Here is a 15,294-nt window from a genome sequence, read left to right on the forward strand (position 1 = left end):
ATTAAATGTGATATTGCACATTAAATGTAATTTTATGCTTAATATGTACAATTTAACGTATTTTTTAAATTGATGTATCAATTAGCTAAAAAAAATTAAAATTTAAAGTTCAAATAGATAGAAATCTATTGATGATCTTGTAAAACAGTTACTTTTTAAATGTTTCTCATATTTATAATATCTATGAAATATAAAACTAAAGTAATTTATAGAAATTTTGAAGAGACTAGAGTAAAACAAAAATTATGAATTTATTGGTCACGATTTTCAAATTTTAATAACTAGACTTGTAACTTAACCATCATATAAATATAATTTTTAGTGCATTGTTATAAATATATTTATTAAAGAATACTAATTACACTAAAATAAATTTAACTTATTAATGATTGAGGTAAAATAATTTTATAAAAGATCCAAAACTATTTGCAAGAAACGAACTCTCGAAAATTATTGCAAAATTGTGGATGTTTTTTTTTTTTTTTTTTTTTTGTCTTATTGGATTCATTTTCTTCAAAATACTGGTTGGTATTCAGTCTTCTGAAGAGATTAAAACGCTTATCCAACTCAGTAGACCTTGCTTTAGTCTAGAAGAGATTGAACCCGTCTTATGCCCACTTGTCTTTTTTTCCTTAAATAATAAAATTATTATTTCAATTTTAAGTCACAAAATTATCAACTCGCTATTTATCCCTAATTCTCCCTAATTCTTTCAAACTCTCTCAAATTTCTCATTAATTATCTCAAACTTTCTCAAATTTCTCCTTAATTCGATCAAACTCTCAAATTTTTCTCCAATTCTTTCAAACTCTCTCAAATTTCTACCGGAATTATAATCTTTTTATATTTTGTACCTTCCATCTTTAAGGAATACGAAACCATTTTTTTTTCTTTTTGCAAATTATGTCATTTAAAAATAAAAATAAATTGGTATATGATTTTAGGTGAGATGTAAAATTATTGTGTTACACGATTAGTTTTGAAGTTGAATTCTTTTAATAGGTGAGGTTTTTAAGGGAAATAATAGAAGATCAATATCAATTCCATATCATATTTTTTGTTTTCAAGGGAAGAATTATTGATTTTGGTTTTTAAAGTATTTGAAAAAATAAAATGTGCTAAAAATTATTTAAAAAGATAGATTTCATTGAGTATCGGTAATAACCGTTTAGTTGATCAATTTTATTTGTTTTATTTATAATTCATGATTGTTTAAATTAATCTCAAGTGAAACAATTAAAACACCATTTAATTTTTTATGCTTGAACTATTATATAAAATGAGTTAATTGAATATAACATTGAAAGCAAAATGCTTCTATTCATTATTGGAAGATGATCCACTTCAATCACGCCTAGAACGTTCACGATTACTATAAACCTGTATATGTTTGACCTTCATCAATATCCTCATTATGTGATGGATGTGTCACATATTGATCACAAACCCAAATGGATTACGAGAGATTGACCTATGTCCATATTGTATATTCCTAGATTGTCAAATGATGGAATTGTTGAATACAAAGCAAACATCATCGAAGGTTGCATCATGGACGTAGATGTGTACTGTCATGTCATATGTCTACGAGATGATTTGAGAAGAAGATTAAATTTATCTATACGTATTATTAGTCATTGTTCAATTAAATTTATACCTCACACACAATAAATAATTGAGTTTTTCGTCTTTGAGTGAAATTGATTTATATCTCATACACGATAAAACAAAATTATTTTTTTCCATTTTTCTAGTCAAATTGATTTATATCTAGTGCAAACTCTCATAATATCTTTACAATAAAGTCAAGGTTGATCCAAGTAAATATATTAGAAGAATATTGGATATATTAAACAAAGTAAATACATTATATTTCAAGATTGAGATATCTAATATTATGCATAATATCCAATATTTTTTTTTAAAAAAATTATATTATAAAAAGAAGCTAAATAAAACTAAACAAAAATGTAGAAGATAAAAGATATCATACAATGGAGGGGAAATAGATTAAAAAAATATATATACTTGTACAAGAAAAAAGATAAAGCATGTATGATTGTATACTAAACAAAATAAACAATTACCTTTCTTTCAATATAATAATGGAGGGGAAATAGAAGAATATTGAGATATAGTTGTTGTATAAGATGAAAAATCATATTAGTATTATCCATAATATCTAAAAAAAAAATAGTTAAAAGATATGTAAACATAAACAGAAAAAAAATATGTAAACATGCATTCATGATCAACAACTGAAAAAATATCAAAATAAAAAATGTATCCTTAAAGTGAAAATGTTGAGATTGTTTTAAGAGATTTTTACCTTTAAAATGAAAATGAAGAAAGATTTGAGATATTTTTAGGGAAATGTGAGAGAGTTTGGTATAATTTTGGGAGAGCTTGAGAAAGGTCGGGAGAAATTTGAGAGAGTGTTGAAGAATTTTGGGAGAGCTAGAGATACTTTGAGAGAGTTCAAAATGGAATTGTGGGTTGATATATATATATATATACACATATAACTTCAAACCGAAATAAATTTAATTATAAAAAAAGGAGTCAAACGACGTCAGTGTGTCGTCCCATCACCAACGTCGACAGAAGAATATATTAAGTTCCAAAGATTCAATAGACTGAATTGATTGCCCTGTCACTGTCATGTCTACAATGAGGTGTCACTACTGTTTTTGCACAGAGATGGAGCAAGACTAAACCGTTGAAGCAACATATTACTATAGGTTTTACATGAGATAATATATAGTATACTTTTTTATATATTTAATGAAGACCAATATACATGAAGGTAAAGTATCGTTATTTGAGGAGACATGTGCTCTTGATCTCTTAAAAATTTACCCGTATTGATGTTTAGATTATATATGAAAACCCAACTTGTTTTTGTCATTAAATTAGCAACTGTACATTCAACATAAAACACAATATAGAATTATATCTTAAATCATATTTTTAAAATCAAGCTTGAAATATATAAAAGTAACCCCCCCCCCCCCCCAAAACAAAAATCAAAATACAATAATTATGAATTATTTTTATCGCTAAATATATGATTTTCAATCATATATTAGACCTTGTAAATATTTGTTAATTTTAAGTCTAAAAAATATATTTTTTAATTTTCTTATTTATTACCTTGTTTTTTCCCTTCTAAAAGTCTTTATCGTCTATTGTTCGATATTTGTTTAAATATCCACCAAGTTGAAGAAATATTTGTTTGAGATTTTAAAAATGTATTTGAACAGAAAAGAAAATTCACACTTTAAAATATTTTGATTATAAACCATTAATATTTTTTATGAAGAGTCATTGATTTTCAAAAATAAATCAAAACAAATGCTTCAAAATCAACTACTCCAAACCAATTCAATTTAAATATGTTTGAAAAATTTATAATTACTCAAACTAATTCGATAAAAAAACATAATGACAATTAAGAAAAAAAAAACAAACAAACAAAGTAAAGAATGTCACACCAAATATATTTGTAAATAAATTACTATAGAAAAGGGATAAAAACAAACGTCAATAATAATAATAGTCATGGCGTGAATTCGAACATAGTATAATGAATAAAATATTTAGTATCATTTTAAAGGTCAACAATTCAAATTTTCACTCCACACAATTTTTAAAAAAATTCAAAATAAATGAGAGGGATGATTTTATTATTATTTTAAAAAAATAAATCTCATTTTTATACTAACATAAAATCATATTATTTTTACATAAAAGGAAATTCACTCCAAATAATTGGATTAACATATTATTTTCAAATTAACTAGTCTTTTCATGTAATGTCTTGCATTTGGTTATGTATTAAAGTATATTTTCAATCTTTTTGTTATTCATCCAACAACGTCTTTAATAAAAAAACGTGATTCAAAAGTCGAAGCATTAAGAAATACAAGATAGATAGTAAACACATTAAACGAGTGTCTACTCTTTAGTTATCTATTGACTCATTCACCCAAAAAAAAATGGATTGATATAATTAAGCAACAATAATTTTTCTTCTCGTTACGTATTTAACTTTGATAACTTTTTAAAACAATACCAAAAACTAAAAACATATGTACGTATTTGTTATTCTACATTACAAAATGAATAGTTAGTACACACGACAGTTGTAATATATCCTCATATAATTTTGCCAACTCGAACATAGTTTCACAGATTAGGCACCAGATACCATTTTCAAAGTCAATAGTTCAACTTCACTCTTATAACGGTTGGATTCAAATATATTTGTGTGTGTGTTTTTGATAAATTTTTTGAAAAAGAAAGAAACATAAAAATAATAATACAAACAAAGGAGAAAATACATGGCATTGGAAGAGCCAAGAGAAGCACCTGAGGGAAACATTTTTTTTTTTTCAGATTGGAAAATGACCATTGAGAGACCACATGGAGGGCAGAGAACTGCATTTCTTAAATGCCTTTGCCTATCCTTCCCAAGTACATGTAGGTTCACCTATATTATGAAACTTTATATTATATATATATATATATTGTATAATAATTACGGACAAAAGATCAAACTTCGAAATGTGAAATGAATTGTATGTTAATTACTATCGAGCTAAGTTCGATTGAACAAATGTTTTCTTATGTTATTAATCTTCACAGTTTGACTAGAGATTTAAATCTAATGTAACTCACGAGTAATAATCTAACAAATTAAATATAGATTATACAAATTTGAGTAAAGAAAAATTAGCTTAAATTCATCTTGCCAAACAATTTCATGTAAAATAATAATAATAAATAAGAATGCACAAATCTAACTACATATAATATAGACGACGATTGAATAGTTCGATGCACACTCTTATTAATTATGAGTTTAACCATGTAACATGAGTCTAATGTTAACTCTATTGACAACTTTGATTTTCTTTTTTTAATTTTATGCATGGAGGTACAACTTATGATTTAAATTATTGTTATCGGTATATGTTTGTATGTCGTGTGTGTATATATATATTATTTAGAATTTATTTGAAAATAGGTAAGTAGTAATGTTTTAACACATTGAACTATATTTTTAGTTATAGGACTATTTTGAATTGAATTCAAACCATTGTTTATCTAAAAATATAAATATTATTAAATATCAAACGTTGAGAATGTTCAGTTTTTAAAATAAGGAAAAAAAGCCACATAACTATCATTAAATATCTCTCTTTTTCCATTCTTTAGACCTTAAATTTATGATACAATGTAACATAGTAATCAATAAAATATGCTTTATGAATAAGTTGTACACAAGTTATCAAAACCGAACATAACTTAACTAGGTACATGTGATCTAAATCTCTCTATCCCTAATCGTACTAGAAAAAAATACACACCAATTAACAAAAATCATATTACAAAAATGAAAACAAAAATGAAATGACAAAAGTTATATGAATAAAACTTTTTGGATAAGAATTTATGTTATGCACATTGTTTTCTTTCATTTGTTAAGTTGAATAATATGCAAAACATACTTCAAAAAAAAAACCAATCTTATTAGACAAAAAAAAACGTTGAGTTTAACCACATTTATATAGAGAAATCAAGGTAATTTTTCGATTAAATTACAGATTTGATCTTAATAGTAAAAAAAAAATGTCGTGATAAAACTTCATAAACAATCTCTTTCATAAATACCAAATATATAATTTAAAATCATTATCAAAATCACATAATATTTATACTATACTTATAAGTTAGAGGTAATACTATAATAATAATAATTTAAACCTGAAACAAATCATAATCTTTGTAACCATTCCACTTTTTATCTTTGATTTTTTAAAAAAAAATTAAATCTGACTTTTTAAATTATTGAGGAAAGTTGTATATATAAGCTTAATTTTTTAAAAAATATAAAAAAATCAAATGATTATAGAATCAAACGGAATTAAAAATTCAAATGTAAGAAATCCAAATCTTGGCTTCTTTTTTTTCATGTGAAATGAGTACAATATTTTCCCGGAAGCCAAACACCATTACAGAACAATGACAAAAAACACGAAGAACTTTAATGCTCAATGAATAAATAAAATTTTGAAGTAAAATAAAATAAAATCCCCACCACCACCATTTCCAAATGATCAATTCAAATTCAAACCCACGGAGCCGAGAAGAAGAAGGAGATGGCGAAATTTTCCTTTCCTTTCCTTCCCTTCTGTTTTCCCGGTAAAATTTGCAGAGAAAGTTGAAAGAGAAAACAGATGAAAATGGCTTTCTTTTTCATTTGGAGATCGAAGAAATTTGATCTCTCTGTGAAGGGCTTCTCCAAAATCCAGTACTGTAGAAAATCTCCCACATCTCTTTTTCCAGTTCCATCACTCTCCTCTCCGTTTCCTCCGATTTCTGCCCTTTCGGTTCCGACGAGTACACCGTTTTTCCGATCGAAAGAATCTGAATATCCGTTTCATCATATCCCCCACCGGAGAACCGTGTACGCCTCGCTGGAATAGCCCCCTTCTTCTTCAACCTCTGCCGCCGCTTCGTCCTCAAAGCACGGCGACAGAGTCCAGCCGGAACCTTGTAAATGGCGAGAACGAGAAAGTTTAAAACAACACAAGGACAACAACAACACACGGCGGCACATTCCGCCGTCGTACCACCAGCTACTTCCGCGAACCGGACACTTCCAGAAACAGATTTGCTCGTTAGCAATGGTTGCCGACGGTTGGTCGATGGCGGACGAAGCATAATCGTATTCGACATTGCTAGGTATTTCCAATCGTCGATGTTGATTTCAAATCTCCTCTCTAATTTCCAGAAAAATCCCTTACTTCCTTCTCCATAATTCCTCCATTTAAAAAAAAAAAAAAAAAACCCTAGAAAACAAAATCAAAATCGATTCGAATAAAATCTTCAAATTGTTCCCTGTGGGAGAGGGAATCAAACAGAGAACACAAAGAACAAAGAATCAAAATGAATGAAATCAAAGGCGCGAATTCCTCCTCCCACAAAGAAGGTTTCCGTGAGCTAACAGAGAGCGAATGAAGCAGGAGGAGCCATTGGAGAAAGCGATCATAAACGAGGGCGGCGGAGGCCGCGGAGTGGAGTTGCCGGGAAGCAGCAATCCAGGCCCGGAGGAGGGAGGGGGTGAAGGGGGAGGAATAAGAGAGGCGGAGGAAGGCGAAGATGACGGCGGCGGAATCTGAAGGAATTGAGAGATTGAGAGAAGAAATTAATGGGTGTGGATGAGAATGGAGTTGAGATCCTATAAATGGGGAAGAAGAAGAGAGAGAGAGAGAGAGAGAGAAGGAGATTTTTTTGTTCTGTTGAGGAAATTTTGAAGGAAAATGGAAGAAGGAGAGAAAAATGGGAGAGGTTATTACAGAGAAGCATTTTCATTACAAGGAATTTTGTTTTTTCAAACTAACATAAACTTAATTTGGTTACACAAAGATAAGAGTCAAGTCAAGCTGGGCAATTATATGAAGGACAATATTCATTTTTTATATATATATAAAAAATATATTATTTTAATCTTTATCTTTCTTTATCTCTATCCTTTTTCCTTTCTCTAAAATTATTTTTAAAAAAACAGTTTCATAATAATGAACCAGAATATTTATTGGAGGAGAATATTCATTTTTTTAATTAAAAAATATATATTATTTTAATCTTTATCTTTCTTTATCTATATCCTTTTTCCTTTCTCTCTATTTATTTACTAAAATTATTTTTAAAAAACAGTTTCTTAATAATGAACCATAATATTTATGAATATAACAAAATGTCACTGTATATTAATGATAGTCATTAATAGATAGTAATGCACTACTATCATCTATCTAATAGATGTTTATCAATATCTATCATTGGTAGACTATGACATTTTGCTTAAATATTTTCAGTAATTTGATATTAAAACAATTTTCCTTTTTTTTTTATGTCATTTATTAAGGGCCCGTTTAGATTTAATTGAGAAAAATATGTTTTTCAAACAACTCATTTTTATTTAAACACTCTTAATAAAAATAGTTTAAAATACATTTTAAAAACTATTTTGCATGGTTGTCAAACCGTTTTTATTTTTATTTTTCATAATGACTTATTTTTTTAATTAAATACTTGAAAATGTATTCCAAATACACTATAAGTTTTGAGTTTGGTTTCAATTTAGCTACTAAATTTCAGATTTTTTAAACTTTTACTATTGAGATTTGAGTTCTATTTTAATTTCAAGATTTATACTTTTAACATCAACTTTTTTTTTTTTATTAAATACTTATTTTTTGACTTTAATGTTAATGTGTATTCATCAATTTAAAAAGAATTATAAATAGTTAAATTTCACTATTTTTCTTTTCTTTTTTAATTTCTCTCTCATGGTTTATATATTAAAATTGGGTAGTTTGTTTGTGTTTTTTCCCCTTAAATAATGAAGTTAATCTCTATGGTTTGGGGAAAATGTATTTAATTTAACCGCTTAGCGGATTATTTAAATTTCAGTCTTAAATTTTTTATTTAAACACTTTAGACTTCAAATTTGATAGGATGTATAGATTTTAACCCTAATGGGACTTAATAGAGAGTATAAATTGATACAATTATTCAATTTAGAATTTTAAATTGATGGAATTTAAATTTTGTAGTTAAATTTGATATAATCTATCAAGTTTGAAGTCTATATTGATGAAATCGAAAGTTTGTGATTAAAATTGATACATGTGTCAAATTTAGAGTTAAAAATGACCGTATTCTTATTTAATCTCTATAATTTAGAGAGTTATAATTTCATCCTTATATTTTGTTAAGACATTTGTGAATCTTTTGGGATTATCAAACATAAGAACTATTTTGGAAGATTTATCAACAAGAGTAAATGTGAACTTTTAAACCATATAACAAAATTATAATTTTGACTAAATTTGTAATTTAAAGTTTTTTCTGTCCTTTTCAAAAAATTCTATCTATTCATTTGTTTATTGAAATAAGATAATTAATTCTCATATAATAACCATTAGTTTTCTATTTTAGAAACTATCTCATACCAATTTATTTAGTGTGGTTTTTACTTTTCTTAAAAAATATATTTGAGTTTTTAATCAAATTCAAAACTTTTTTTTTTTTTTTTTTTTTTTTTAGTTTTCAAAAGTTGACTTTGATTTTTCAAACATTGGTATAAAGTAACAACAAAACAAACGAACTTATAAAGTAGAATTATTATCTATATAAGCTTAATTTGTTAAAACAACAACTAAAAACCCAAAATATTATTACACGAGTCTCAATTTATTGCTTTTTAAATTTAAGCTTATAATACTAATTTTTTTTTTAAGGAAATTTAAGCTGATAACCAAAGGGCTATTACACGAGATTTAATCTTTTGTTTTTTGTTTTTTTTTTTAATATAGATTAGTAAGTGCACTGAAAATATAAGCTCATATTACTATTTTTCCCTTTGAATTTATTTGTTTTATTATCTACTCTATTCTTAAAATCGAAACCAAATCTTATAAATTTATTATTTATAAAATATGTAAATTATAGTAGATAGAGGATGAAAACGAGTTTTTTTTTTTTTTTTTTTTTTTTTTTTTTTTTTTGTTAAAAATCAAAATAAAACAAACTGTTATCAAATAAAATCTTAGGGTCGTTTTTTTTTTTCTTTAATTATTATTATTAGTTTGACAAGTATAGTAGATAGAGTATGAAAACGAGCACTTTTTTTTTTTGGGTTAAAAAACAAAATAAAACAAACTATTATCAAATGAAATCTTAGTGTCATTTATTACTATTATTATTAATTTGACAAGAGTGAAAGATTCAAACTTTTGACATTTTGGTTAAATACAATATTTTTAATATAGTTGAGTCGTGTTGATATTTTCATTGATTGGTTTTCATTTTCATGAAGAAAACGTGGCCTTATAAGACAAACCCATTATCATGTATTTAATCAAATTGTTGTTATTTAGTTGCAATTTTATTTTTTAAAATTCAACTTCATTTTTATGATAACTGTTTAAAACATTTTAATTAAGTTATTTGAGTGGTTCATATTTATTTTAGTTCAACAAAATTTTATTGTTATTTATTTGTAGATAATCGTAGCGGATAGTAATATAATTGTAAATATAGTCAAATCTATTAGTGATAAACTATATTATTGATAAACTTTTATTAGTGATATGATCTACACTAACATACCATGAAAGTGGGATTTAAATTTTACCAATTTTATTGCATTGTAATATATTTATTAGTGCTTTGGATATGATTGTCATATTTGCAATTGTTCATTTATTTTCTAAGACAATTTATAATATTATTCAAAATTTTAAATTTTGACATCGTTAATTCAAAATGTACCATATATACTCATTGCTTTATATAAAAACAATTACAAAGGCACAATAGTAGAACAAAAGAATAATAATTCAACTAAAATTGTACAACTTATTTCATTTCTCTTTTAAACAAGTAACATTGCATGTATAAAAATCGTAAATACATATTTCATATAGATTTAAACTCTCTATCTCGTATTTGAATTGCATTACGAACAAAATATAAAAAATAAAAATATAATATAAACTAATGAATATAATTAACAAAATAGATAAATTTTTTTTCTTGGTCTTCTCAAGTTCAACAATAATTGGAGTAGGGAAACATTATTTATTTTTGGCACGCAATTGTTGAAATTCAAAATCAAAATTATAAAACTAGAATTTTTTTTTAAAAAATACAAAACTCGTAATTTATCACAACAAGAATAATAAACAATAATATCGTGTAATATTTATAACGTATTTATCGTAATATAATTGACTTAATACTTAATAGTAATTAAATATAAATTTTTTGTTTTTAGTAATTAAATATAAATTGAATTGAGGAAAAGGACAAAAAAGTCAATGGATTATAACGTAAAATTACGTCTGTTGGATCAATCTAAAGAGTCGCTATATCAAACAAATGCTGAACGCTTCGAAACTGAGAAGCCAAGTGAGAAATTAAAATTAAAAAAAATTATAATAATAAAAAAACTGAGGTGGAAACGGGAGCCACGTGTCAAAATATGATAGGTGAAAACTGTGAACAAAGTACGGTGATGATGTGACGCGCTACAGTAAGTGTGGGGAAAAGCGCGTGAAGATGAGAGACGAGGCAGTCCAACACGTGTCGGCCAAACAAGACATCCTTTTTTTGTTATTTGTTATTGCTATCTATTTGATTTTTTTTTATTTTTATATTTAAAAATTAATTGATTTGTAACTCGGTAAAGTAACGTTTTGAAAACATTTTTTTTAAAATTTTCTTTTTAAATCATTAATAAAAAGTAAATAATAAATAAAAAATTAAAAAATGATAGCAATGTCAATAGACTTAATTTTAAAAAATAATAACAAAAAAACAAAATGATTATCAAACTGAATCTATTTTATTTCAGTATTATCTAACTAAATAGATATATTTTTAAATAATATTATTTCAATAAACAATGACAAAAGTAGAGAGTAAAAAAAAAAAAAAAAAAAAACCCAAAAACAAATTCTATAAACTGTGGATCGGGTCCGTACCTATACACGAAGATTTCCACCCTTTGCTGCAGTTTGCTGCTCTGCCAGCCACATTATAGATGACGAGAATCGTAGTTCGCACTTCCCTTCCGTCTGGCAATCTTCTTTGATTTGCAAGTTCATTCCATTCACGAACATCGATTTCTTCTCTTTCACTTCATTTATTTCTGTTACTTTGATTTCTCAGACATGGACTTGACTATTAAGCTTCATCATCTTCACCTCTGCTCGAGATTTCTCAGCGACTCGCCTCTGTTGGATTATCGGAAGACTGTATTTGGGTCTTGTCAGCACCAGGTTTCGAATCGAACAGCCGCACAATCCATTGGAGGTAACTTCAAGAGTATTAGAGCTATGATTTATCCAATCCTAGAAGAGCAAATTCTAGAATTGAAGCAGTGGTCGTAGAACTGTTGGTTGCGGAAACTTCCAGCGAATTTGAAGCTACGCGTATATAGAAAAAAGGCAAAGGAAAATATGAAAATTGCATTGCTGAGCTAAGAATTTGAGGTTTCGTTGAGAAGGAGATTGAGGAAGGAGTCTTTGTTGAGTGCATTCAAAGAGGACATGGAGATAGCAACGAGGTTGGAGAAGGTTCAGAAGGCGCATTGAAAAGCGCAGTCGAGGATTTACGGTCGCTGGCACATACTTCTATGGCCTTCTTTGCACGATTTACAATAACAAAGTCCTTTTAATTAACGAAAAGAACTCAACTTAATTTAAATTTAATTTAAGACAGAATATAGATGTTCATGAGTTGGATTGGGTTAGATTGAAAGACTTTTTAGACTAATCAAATTATTTGGATTATAAATTTCTTCAACTTAAATAATATTTATTAAAAAATGAACCCAACTCAACCCATCATGAAATATTTAGGTTAAATTAGTTTAGATTGTTCGAGTCATTTATTTAAAATTTTGTTCTAAAAAAAGCAAAACGTAAATATGTAAAAAACTAACTTAATTATTTTCATATATTGAATTAAGATTAACAACTCAATTTCAATTTACATAGTGAAAATTTTCATTCTAAAGTGCAAAAATACTACTTTTTGTTGAAAAATATTGGAATTAAATAAAACTAAAATTAATATATATATAAATAATTATGTTATAAGTAATAAAAAATATATATTTTAAAATTAATAATAAATTTGGGTTGGTTCTGGTTGGTTTGAGTTATATTAGGTGAACTCGTGAATAACCCAACCCATAAAATTTTCATTTATTTGAACCCAATCCAACTCAATCGAGTTGAATTGGGTTCATTGATTTTTTTGGGTCATCCGATTTTTTAAACACCCCTATCCACGAGTCCTACCTTGCCATAGACAAAGGTTTTGACCAAATTTAAATTGAAATGAATCGTGAATGGGACCCACGATTTTCTCACCTATTTTTGTCAATACTTTCAATTTGACCTTAAAATGAGACATATTTTTCTATTACCATATTATTTTCATAAAAGGTTTCCACACAACCATTCCTTTTAAAAAATATATTATCTGTGAAATTAACCCAACTAAATAACACATATGAAAAATTTGTCTTCTTAGTCTTCTAGTTTTGAAGGATATTTGTATTTGGTTCTATATATTTTCAAAACATACATTTTTCAATTTGAAGGCCGTTTGAACTTCCAACTTGTCTTAGGTATAATGAGCTATTATAGCCATTTAATGTTTGTGTTTCCATCAAGCCCGTCCCAAAATACTATGGCTGTGTGATACTCTTTAAAATGAGACCCTAAAATATTTTATAACAAAAACAAGATTGTAAAATATCAAAATTCACAGTAATCCACAATTTTTCTTACATATAATAATAATAACAACAACAAAATATATGAAACAAAGAAAATGTCACCAAACAACTATATAACAATGATATTTTATTTAAAAAGTGTCATCTTCGTGAAGCAAAATCGTCAATCAACTCTTTATAGTCAACTCTCCCAAAAAATCATTCTATCAATGCTAACCCATTACGCCTTTCTTATGACTCTGAAGAACGCATATAGGTTTTCAATAACTTCAATTTGGAACTATGGATGTCATTGTCGCAGGAATAGTCAATAGAACTATACATGCAACAATAATGTTAAGAAAAATATTAGCTTTCATCAACCTCAAAATATCTAATATGAATAAATCGAATTCCTCTATGAAGGCGCATGAACATGTGTGCCAATGAAATTCGTTTAGAAAAATGTGAAAAACATAGAAAATCAGAAGATACAGGACAAATATATTAACTACAACATGCTTTTGAGAGAAAAGAACTCATACAGTCGAATACCTTCTTCTATAAGAATTTCTCTCCACGAAATCACCGTGAACCGAAATAGCACGGACTCTTCACAAGCCCACGAATAAAGGACACTACCACTTGAAAATTTTGCCATTCTCTAGATAAGATCCGGATTGTGGGATCCTTTGGAAGAGAAAAGTTTTACATAACAAAAGTTTTGAGAGAATTCTTATTTTTTGTAGAGAGAATTTCACAAAGAATTCTTGTATATTCAACAACAACAACCATCTGTATATTCTTTGCAAAACTTCAAGCGAGAGTGATGGATGGAGGGAGAGTTACAACCCCCTCTACTAAATTGTAGAATAACTCTCATATTATATTTTTCTTTAATTTATTTAATAAATATCAAATTAGATTTAATATATTATTAAATAAATATTAATTAATTAGCCATTAATTAAGTAATAAATTAAGTATCATATATTTAATTTAATTCGAATCATATTCAAATAATATCCTCTCACATAACCTATAGTTTTAATATACATCTCATTCATATTAAGTTTAACTTATAGTTTTAATATGAATCTCATTCATATTAATTTTTAGTTTATGGTTTAAATCTCATTCATATAATTAATATTTAAATATTATTCAAATATTTATCTCTTTCATATAATAAAATATAATTTTGAATATCACTCAAAATTAACTTTATATTATAATGTATCTATATACATTATATTATTAGTATCCAATACAGTTAATTTCCTTATTTATTTTGAACAACTGAAATGAATCCAAAATTAAATTATTCTTATTTTATTCAGTGAGCTAGCAAAGGGACCTAATAAACCTACAGATTAGAAACTCTAATTATACGAGATTAATTAATTAAATCTTTAATTAAATTAATCAACGTTCATTAATTGCAGGTCACTCTACTAAAGATCCATAGTTGCACTATAGCCGTTGTAGATATATTTATGTGTCTACGGGTATAATCAATCAACAATAAGTCGACCCATCATAAATTGCTCGTAATATAGTTTGGTCAAATTATTGTTTTACTCTTGTAACTACATCTAACTCTTTAAGTACCATTGATCTCTCTAATGAACAATTAGCTTATAGTCAAACTATAAACTAAATCACTCTCAGGCCAGTGAGAGAGTGAGACCTCGTTATTCAAGATCCATAATCAGTCTAGTTCAGAACAATTCATCTACTTACCTCTGAAACCAAGAAGGAGTGAGTTCTATCTTGTGTATCTATGTTCCCAACTTTCTACTCAAACAAATCTCCAAAATGGTAAGCATATTGAGTTGGAAAATCTGGTCACTCTAACCCATACAGATTAAAGGACTGCACTTATAGACAGGAGTTCATAATCTCTTAGAATTAAGGTCGAGTAACTTATGGTCATCCTATGAAATGTTAATATCTTCAATTAATGATGTTATAAAGAGAGACTAATC

At 26.8% G+C, this 15,294-nt stretch overlaps 1 protein-coding gene across 1 annotated transcript; it reads right to left on the reverse strand.

Annotated features, from left to right (window-relative positions):
- Positions 1–5,942: 5,942 nt before the first annotated feature.
- Positions 5,943–7,431, reverse strand: LOC120091362 (uncharacterized). Its single transcript, XM_039049360.2, has one exon. It carries the CDS (start codon positions 6,742–6,744, stop codon positions 6,262–6,264), a length of 483 nt encoding a protein of 160 aa, XP_038905288.1. The 5' UTR covers positions 6,745–7,431; the 3' UTR covers positions 5,943–6,261.
- Between the last annotated feature and the right edge of the window lie 7,863 nt (positions 7,432–15,294).

Source organism: Benincasa hispida, chromosome 11, assembly GCF_027475165.1.
Source record: "Benincasa hispida cultivar pf3 chromosome 11, pf3_genome.v1.1, whole genome shotgun sequence".
In the NCBI taxonomy this organism is placed as follows: domain Eukaryota; kingdom Viridiplantae; phylum Streptophyta; class Magnoliopsida; order Cucurbitales; family Cucurbitaceae; genus Benincasa; species Benincasa hispida.